At 32.7% G+C, this 9966-nt stretch overlaps 1 protein-coding gene across 1 annotated transcript; it reads left to right on the top strand.

Annotated features, from left to right (window-relative positions):
- The first annotated feature begins 8148 nt into the window (after positions 1-8148).
- On the top strand, positions 8149-9501 carry LOC143573012 (GATA transcription factor 9-like). The gene is made up of 2 exons (XM_077058009.1): positions 8149-8280; positions 8916-9501. Exons 1-2 carry the CDS (start codon positions 8176-8178, stop codon positions 9471-9473), a joined length of 663 nt encoding a protein of 220 aa, XP_076914124.1. The 5' UTR covers positions 8149-8175; the 3' UTR covers positions 9474-9501.
- Positions 9502-9966: the final 465 nt, after the last annotated feature.

Raw genomic sequence — 9966 nt, 5'->3', positions numbered from 1 at the left:
TTTGAACTGGTTGAGTCTTCGTGGTTTTAGAAACGAACAATTTGAGTCCCTGTGGTTTCAGAAACGGACAATTTGAGTCCCTGTGGTTTCAGTCAAATGAAAGTTTTACCCTGAAAGTTAAGTAATGGCAGGGACTCAAATGGTTCGTTTCTGAAACCACAGGGGCTCAACCAGTTCAAAAATATTTTCAGGGACTTATTGTGCCTCCGCCTTAAAACCACAGGGACTCAAACAATAATTTTCTCTTTTAATTATTATATTATTATTATTATTAGTATTGTTATCATTATTAGTATTATTGTTATATTATTATCAGTGTCGTTTTCGTTTTATATATTATAATATAACTATTATTATATTAAAATTATTATTATATTATTAATATTATTATTATTTTAAATTTGATGAATCAATACTTCACAACGAGCATCCGTGGTTTAATGTTGTTATGATTATTTGTGTTCGGTTTAATGGTCTCATTGCAACGTGGGAGTCCTAAAAACTAGTTATTATGAATATTCAAATTACTATTACTATTATTTATTATTGTTACCGCTTCTGCTACTGCTACTGCTATCGTTGCTCCTACCGCTACCTACTGCTGCTGCCACCACCACCAATAATAATAATAAAGTGGAGTGATTCGGTTTTTACATAGTTGTCAAACATGACAATGAAATGATAATGATCTATTTTATTCCTTTATCTATTCTAGTATCATACTCATTTCATTCTCTCATTATTGCATTATCCCATACCAAACATTCCAATAATACACTAAACGAGTTATTATGTTAAATAATTTTTTTTCATAATTACATGCATTATACCTTTTACTTTAATCTAACAAACTAGGTTGGATGATTTTTTTTGTGTTTTATAATAATAATAATAATAGTAGTAGTGGTGGTAGTACCTTTAAAAATCAAATCAATAAACCCCACCATAGTACAATACTCTGGACCGGTTTAAGGCTAGTTCTAGTTCGAGCCACTGGTTGGGACCAGTCTACTGTGGGCTTTGACAGCCACTACATAAGAAGATTTGAATATATATCAAAATTTGGGCAAGCTCTATGTTCAAATCATTTACACTTAGAACCAATCAATGACCATGATGCTGATGTATGATTCATTACAAATGTAGAGTGAAAAAGAAGACTATGTGATGATTTGAACACAAAACTAAAATATCGGACACATTATTAAATATTAAATTATATATGGTATACATACACACGTATGTATACCCAGGGGTGGATATATTCTTGTGGTATGAGAGTCGGCAGTCTTCTGTGAATTTTTTTGGGATTTTTATATATTTCCTCTTTCTAAACTTTGAAATTACATATTTTTCCAAAATACAAGTTTTTAAAGCAAAATGTACAATGCTCTTTAAGCATGGTTTGAGAAAATATGCAATTTCAAAGTTTAGGAAGGGGAAATATGTAAATACCCCAATTTTTTTAAGTACTATTATAGTGTAAAATCACGACCAGCGTCTACGAGTATATAATGATAGTCAACTGAGAAAACTTTATGGGTCTGCCACTATATATACTCATTAATAAAATAAAATAAAACCTTTAGAATGCAGGAGCGAGATCGATATAAGATGATAAAAAAAGCGTAAAGTGCACGAAGTTAATTTGAACCATTGATCAAAACAAATTAATGGATAAGATGGAGGCTCTAACCATCTTTTAAAAAATGACAAAAAAAATTAAAAGTTACAATTATGGAAGCAATTTTGAACTTCGACGGCAGTTGCTACCGATAGTAGTATTGATGTAACGCGGCATGTATGCATAATTGTCAAAAGTGCCTTTTGAACATACACACCTTTTAACCAAAAAATTTGCAACGATTTAAGAAAATCAACTGGTTTGATTTTAATTGACAATCTTTCACTTCAAATTCTCACATCGCAAAATCTTGTTTTAGATAGAACCTTTATGTTTCGGACCTCATAAGGCAAGGCTTCATAGAGGACTTCGTGTCCTTGATATATATACATCTATATAACTTGTTCATACATATTAATCTTGCTTATTTTAGTTTGTTGGTCATGTTTACAAGTTCCATGGTTATGGGTTTTTAAGAGTCTATGCTTCGGTTTAACCGTAAATAGCTCTAAACCGTAATCCGAACTTTGTTACTAGTTTTGTTAAATAATTGTTTAAACATACTTATTGTTAGATCTAAGTTTCTAAAATCATTTTTACAAATTCTATGGTTATGGGTTTGTAGAATCTTACCTCGGTCTTAACCCGAAACATGATCCGAACCGAAAACCGAACTTTTGTTTAAAGACTTTATTGTTAACTTTTGGTTGTAAAAGTTAAAGTATTTTTATTTGTACATTATTATACAAGTTTTTTAGTGTTTGGACATGTGGAAACCATCTATGAACTTGTTGTGAGATGGAAACCGAACCAAACCTATTCTTACTCGCTTAAGACACACAAGTGTGTTTTTTTAGCCATCAAGACTTGTATATTTCTTTAAAAATAGTTACAAATTGATTTTTAAATATTTTCTTAAGTACTTGGAAATGTTGGATCCAACTTGATCTCATAACAAAGTTGGACCGACAAAACCGAACACTCGCTTAACGTGCGTTGTTAGTTCTAAAACAATGGAACTACATACTTGGTTAAGTCTTATTAAATTTTATTGAGTTATCTCATAACATTCAATATTTTGGAAAGTTGACTTTGGGTTTGACCAATTATTAAGACCCGAACCGACAACCCGAACACTCGATAAAAAAAAACCGTTTAGTATCTTTATTCCAAAGGGATTTGCATTCTTGCATTTTACCCACCTTATTACTTAACATAGGTTGAGTAAATATTAAGGTTAGATACTTTAACGCGGTTCCGAGCAAACTTACATTTTTTAAAGGGTTATTATTATAAATTCTTAAATAGTTACATTTTAAAACCTTGAACTTTAATTATTTACATTTCTCAACATTTATTTTGTTTAAAGACCTTCAAGACAACCTTTCTAAATTCAAGACTTCTTTTCTTTTTAGGCATTGTGCGTTAAACTCGTCGTTCCGACAAATCTCCAAATTATCATATTTCAAGTTTACTACTTGAAGGTGAGTACTTCATACCCCATTTTCCATCTTTTATTTTGGGGGTGACATTTCATACTTATTCAACAAAATGCTTTATATTTGAATCTTAAACCACAAACGTAGTTGTATACTTTACCTAAATAATTGCTCGATTTGGTGTTCTATGCTTATATGTCTATGTGTTTATCGCTTTTGGTTGGTGGAACTATAAAATCCTAGACTATTTGGCATCCTCTTATAGCAAAGTGTCGTTAACGTAATGCAATTAACGATAACTATAAAATCCTAGACTATTTGGCATCCCCTTATAGCTAGGTGTCGCTAATGTGTTTAGAGATATCTATTTATCCAAATTACCACTTTTATTTATCGTTTCGTATGCAAGTTTTGTGGCTATCTTTATTATATACTAATATGATTAAACTTATGAATTGCTCACCAACCTTTGTGTTGACAAACTTTATTTTATGAAATGTTGCAGGTTTGCATCTTGGTTGATTTATGATTGTGAAGAAAACGACATCAAAGACCTTAGGATATTAGTAAAAATGAACAATATCAAATTTGCCATATTTTGTGATATCTTGTTTATGGTTATTTTATGGATAATTGTTATGTGACATTTTCGATGTTGTGAAATGAAATGAGTTTATTAAATACTGTCACTTTAATTAGTGTCATGTGCTTATGGACAATCGTTACACCTCGGCATGTTCCGCCGCCTTTGGTCGGGGTGTGACAGATCTTTTCATTAAAACGTGATTCTTGCTTAAACGGGCCAAAAAGCCTCTAATTAGTTTGTTTAGCCTTTTCTATATAAACAAGTCATAAACCCTTGCCACAAAAGTTTACACCAACCCTAATCATCATCCTCCAGCCGTCATACCTGCTGCTCATCTCAATTCTCTTCGGTTTTTGGTGTTTCGTTGAAGAACCGTTCATTAAACGGTTGACTTTGCATGCTTAACGACCTTTGACTCGTTATAACTCCTCATTCGTGCACTTTCCGGGTAAGTTGTAAACTGAGTTTTTGTTCATAATCATCTTCTAGTCGATAACCTTCAATCAATTTCTGAGATTGAAGGGTATTGACTGGTCCATTGCTTTAAAACCCGATAAAGGGTAAAACAGTCAACAACTTTGACTTCTCGTTTTCTCATACTTTTGGTCGGATTCAATGATCGGTCCAGAAGACTTTTCTTCTCGTAATTAAATTTTAAGGGTTCTGACCAAAACCCGACTTCCGACTAGAAGTTCAGATTCTGGTTAGACTCGACTCGTTTAAACGTTAAAATTGACATAACTTGAATTCTACTCATCCGTTTGGATTAATTCCAGCGGCGTTAGGTTCGTTCTTACTTATACGTTTCTACTGCTAAGTTTCAGGTTATGTGGGATATTCTCGTTCGGCACGTTAATCGAAGACCTCTTAATTAATCTTTAATACTTTATTTAACTCGCTTATTTTAAGGTGAGTTTTGTCATTCCCCCCGTTTTACACATTTTCAAACGTTTTGGGGGCGTATACGTACTTATAGTATTTCATATTATATATATCTTAATCATTAGCAAACGTTATACTGTGTGTGAATTGCTAAACATAATTGTTACTTGATTACTTGTTTAATTTGTGTATTCGGAGAGGTCCACCATGTTCTCATTATAGTATGATCATACGACCGTCTAGTTTAACCGGCGCCTGATTCGCTTGGCAATGGTTCACTTGACACTTATTTGCTCATTGGTTTGGTTTATTTACCACTCTATTTACGTTTTGCTATCTTTTCATACTATATATTATTGCAAAACTTAATGACTTGCTCACTCAACATATTTGTTGACAAACCTATTGTATTTTCTACGTATATGCAAGTTATCGTATGAATTGAAGACTTGGAGTTTTGGATTACTAGATGAGACCATAGGACTTATCAAGAACTATTTTATTTCAATTTAAATTATGGATTAATTCTTTTATTGTAGTGGATTCTTGTTGATTGAATTGCTATTTTTGGATATTTTGGTTATTTGAAATAAAATCAATTATTAGATATTGTCACCATAATTTTGCATGATAGTTACCTAGATCTATGAGCAATCATGCTTACGCCTCGGCATTTCCGTCTTAGGTTGGGGTGTGCCATATACCAAGGGGATCCGACACTACACATTGATCTCTCGATTCGAAGTAGCAAGGGGGCACGAGGTAAGGAGATGACTAGAATTCTCATTACCAACCTCACACATCCCGCAAGCACCGGAACGTCTCAAAACAAAAGGGCTTCTCTAGTTGCTAATCTATCTATTTTCGCTTTCCAAAAACCGAAAATAAGATTGCTTGATTCATAAACATCTTTATAAACACAAATGTCTGTTTGTAATCTTTACATTTCCTTGCTTTTTCCCTAGGCTAGAATTAGTCTAGGATAAGGTACAACTTAAGACAAAATATATATATATATATATATCAAAATCTATTGGGATTTAGAATAAAGGTTTGAATGCTTTCTGAAACCAAGAAAATAATAGACTGCTACAGGACTACATGTGTCCTTAATTTGATGTTTCACAAATGACAAATCAGCCAAAATTCTTTCTCTTTTTTTTCGTAAAAAAAGAAACTTTTTAACTCTTCTCACATATTTAATTTATTATTTAAAAGCTACACACAATTCGTCGTTTTGTGGCCTAGCGGTAGAAAGTTGGGTTCTTTAGTGAAAACCTAACTTCAATTTCTACTTGTGTCATTTATGGTGGATTATGACAATAAAGGATTTGAGCTAGGTCTTGTGCAAGGTTGTCAGTTCGAATCCTGAGCCCACCCGGGCTTTCATCCCACCGTGTGTTACGCTAGAGAGTTCTGCTCTTGTGACGGCATATCGACTGTCAAGTGGCACCGGCGGTATGGCTTCTCAGGGAAATGCCCAAGCCAAACTCTGAATCCAGCGTGGGCTCGGTTAAGATAATATAATATAGCAAGAGTGGGACAACAGAACTCTTCAAATTTAAAAAATACGGTAACCTAAACACAAGAAAGTCAACATTTAAAAAAAACTTCTAAAAGCTAGATGTACCACTTTTGAGTTGATGTTTCATGGGTGATCAAAAAGTAAAACACAAAAGAGTTAAATGCACGCTTAATCAAAATCCTCAAAACTAAACGTATGCTTAACTAGAATTCGCAAAATTAAACGCTCGTTTAACTAGAATCATAAAAACTAATGTCAGTTAAAAAGTTGAAAGGACTGAAATGATGTGTACGGAAGATGCGCATAGAGTGGGGACAGGGCCGGCCGGGGCATAGGGCAATGCGGGCGACCGGCCAGGACACTTAATTTTCGGGATCGAAACACACATAATATGTTGTTATAACGCGTAATGAATGATGATTAATGTTTCTCCGTTATAGTCTAAATATTTTACGAGATTTAATTGATTTATAACGTACGTTTTACGGCATTTTTTATGTTCGCTGGAGTTTTCTCGCCGGATTCCGGCAAGCCGGAAAATCAAGGTAGGGGGTGACGGGTGGGTTTGGGCTGGGTAAAAAACAAATATATATATTATTTTAAATATTTTATATTTAAGGCCCTTGCAAAATCAAGTTGTTTTAAGAAAGAAAATTAAAGTAAAATTACAATTTGAACATTGCACTTTGAAATATTATAAAAATGTAATAATAAGTTATAAACTTGGATATTTTGTTATATTATACTCGTATTGTTTGAAGATCGTTTAATTAAAAATTAAATCCTGGAGTTTCGTGAATTGGATAAATGAATAGAAAATGGGCTATCGATAAACGTAAATCATCAAGCTTGAAATATTAATGATGTACGATAAACATGAATATATTGAAATGACAAATCGGGTCTGTTTAACGAATGCGAATGCAAATTCAAATTCGAATAAAAACATAAATTAACGAATGTTACATGAAACGAATATTGAGAATATTATTTATATATATATACACGCACACACCCAAACACACACACACATACACACACACACACATATTTTTTACATATAAAATATTTTTATGAAAAAAAAATATGTATATTTAATGTTTTACCCTATACAATAACTAGCTTGATATAGTGGCAAAGGGGTATGACTTCTAACCAAAAGGTTGTAGGTTCTAGTCTCACTTGAGACATTTTAAGCTTATTTTATACAAAAAATATTTTACACAAACTTAATCATAACCAAGTAAGCTCATTTAAAAATTTAATAGTTTTTAAACCAAACAAAAAATCATTTACATAAAGCCTAATTTTTATTTTTTGCTTATATTTCGTTACTTGTTAGGGTCTACGAGCCTTTTTATTTTAGCTCGACCGAGACATATAAATTCTTGAAGACGGCCCTGAGTGTGGAGAACATATAGAAACACTTTTTTGAGTACATATTTATAAAGTAAACACACCTCCATAATACGTATTCCTACAGCCGACCTGTTAGACTTTGCAACCTGTATGACTGTATCCACTGACACTAGTAACATGTTATATGACCCGTATGATACTATACATGTTATATAACCTGTTAGTGATGTATTTATAGAGTGTAAGCGATGTTCATGGCTGTCTCAAACCCATGCAAAGCTCAGCCAACATTTAGGACACGAGGAATATTTAAAAAAAATTATATATATAAATTCTTTTAACCTTAATTGATAAATTGTGCTCAATGGCTGAAAAGAAATCAATACGGATAAAAAAAAATGAACAAGTCTTTTAAACATTAAACAATCTAATAAAGTCTAGTCCTATGCTCCTATAATAATAATAATGAAGTATTACAATTACCGTTGACCTTTAGGAAATGTCAGGGGCATTTTTTAGCACTCGTCTTGGATACTCAAATTCTCAGAAACAGCCTGATGATGTTCCATTACACTGCCGAAAAATACACTTAAATACATAATAAACCCTTGATTTTCTTGGTGATTTAAATTTGCGTACATTTTATTTGCCGACAAAATAATAATAATAACACAATATATTTCACTTTCCTCCATAAATAATATTCTTGCTCCATTTCTCGTCTTAAAATACACACACACTCTTTTTTCAAAAATCCTCTATGGATTTCTGCCAAAACATCTCCCTTTCCGGCGGACTTCCGGCCAACTATCCGCCGGAGCAACATATTCACAGCCTTGATAACCTCCTTTCCGGTCATTCCATGGTACCCTTCATCTCTATCTTCTTAAATATTCACTTGTAACACATGAACAAATATATATGTTTATTCTAAAGGTGTGCATGGTTCGGTTTGGTTTGGAGTTAAAAACCAAACCAAAAGCCAAAACTTCGGTTTTTAAATTTTTGAAAATTGTTCGATTTTGGTTTTTTGGTTTCCAGTTTTGGTTCAATTCGGTTACAGTTTCTCAGTTTTGTCATTTTAGTTTGAAAATTTGGGCCGAAAAAAATATTTTTATTTTGTTAATTAACAAAAAAAATATTTTGTTAGAAAATTTCAGCCCATAATAATAATAATAATAATAAATTTAAACCTAAATTATTTTGTTAATTAATAATTAATGGATTATTATTATTATAAATGTGGGTTAAAACATTTAAGTTACATATGTATTAAATTATTATAGAATATTAAAAATTAAAAATAAACATTTATAAATTCGGTTCGATTTTTAATACATGAAAAACCAAAATTTTACAAAAACATAAAAACAGTTTTGGTTCGTTTTTTCGGTTTGATGCACACCCGGGACCCCTAATTCATTCTCTTGAAAAAGTATGCAAACATGCATTAATAACTTATACCTCATGCACTTGATGTTGTACCCATTATGAAAACAGGAAGAAGGTGACATCAACATGGAATGGCTCTCAATTTTTGTGGAAGATTGTTTATCCAGCAGTGGAAATTGCATGCCACCACAACCAAAAACCCAAAGTACAACTCCCAATGCACAAGGTACAACCACAAACCATCCCAAAGTAAAAGAACTCCACTCCATGCTTAAACTAGTTGTACCTTCCAAAGCAAGAAGCAAGAGAAAAAGAAGCCCAACATGTTGGTTAGCTGAAAGTGAGCTAATTTTCCCCAAAAAATGTACAAGTCGTTACAGCACGAGTCTCGGGCAGGATGAGGCGGGCACCGGGCAGGGGCAAGGAAGGAAATGCACACATTGTCTCTCACAAAGGACTCCACAATGGAGGGCAGGACCACAAGGACCAAAAACACTGTGTAATGCATGTGGGGTCAGGTACAAGTCGGGCAGGTTGCTGCCCGAATATAGGCCAGCCAAGAGCCCAACTTTTGTGACCCATAAACATTCTAATTCTCATAAGAAAGTGTTGGAGATGAGAATGTCACTTTTGCCCTCGTCATCTATTAATTCATCTTCATTTTAGGTAGAGTGAGGGTAGAGTAGTAATTTTCCATCTTAGCCCATCAAGTAAAATTTAATGGAGATGGATATTTTTCTTTTAATTTATGTTTCAAAATTATTAATTATAATTAGCTAGCTAAAATTTTATATACTAGCCATATCTTTTAAACAAGAACAACAGTGTAAGTTTTATATAAGTTTGTTATTATGTATACTAAACTTTAATGTGACCAGTGGCACATGTATGTCAATTTTCGTACTCTCATACGACCCGTATAATATGCATAATAACGTCCCTTAATATTAGTATGGTTGGATTGCAAGTTTGTAACTAATGGATTTTATCTAATTTTAGGGGTAACAAGTCATAATTTTAAATATCATTTTCACAAATACATGTATAATTGATTAATTTCAGTAGAGCAAAATTGGATTGAGCTGACTTTTTCATGTTTTTAAACGTGCGTGGGCTTTTATTCGTCAAATTTTCGTTCGTATTCATCGTACTTTACACA

Source organism: Bidens hawaiensis, unplaced genomic scaffold (genome assembly GCF_021521415.1).
Source record: "Bidens hawaiensis isolate Kalapana, Puna unplaced genomic scaffold, B.hawaiensis_p1.1 tig00026186_1, whole genome shotgun sequence".
In the NCBI taxonomy this organism is placed as follows: Eukaryota; Viridiplantae; Streptophyta; class Magnoliopsida; order Asterales; family Asteraceae; genus Bidens; species Bidens hawaiensis.
The sequence above is the reverse complement of the archived record's forward strand: the minus strand, read 5'-3'. Positions and strand labels throughout refer to the sequence as shown.

What these genes read in the sequence shown, in the direction of transcription:
- LOC143573012 (XM_077058009.1), top strand. Translation starts at nt 8,176, where the DNA reads ATGGATTTCTGCCAAAACATCTCCCTTTCCGGCGGACTTCCGGCCAAC. An exon ending in TCCTTTCCGGTCATTCCATG is followed by an intron (nt 8,281 to 8,915) that starts GTACCCTTCATC and finishes TTATGAAAACAG; the next exon opens with GAAGAAGGTGACATCAACAT.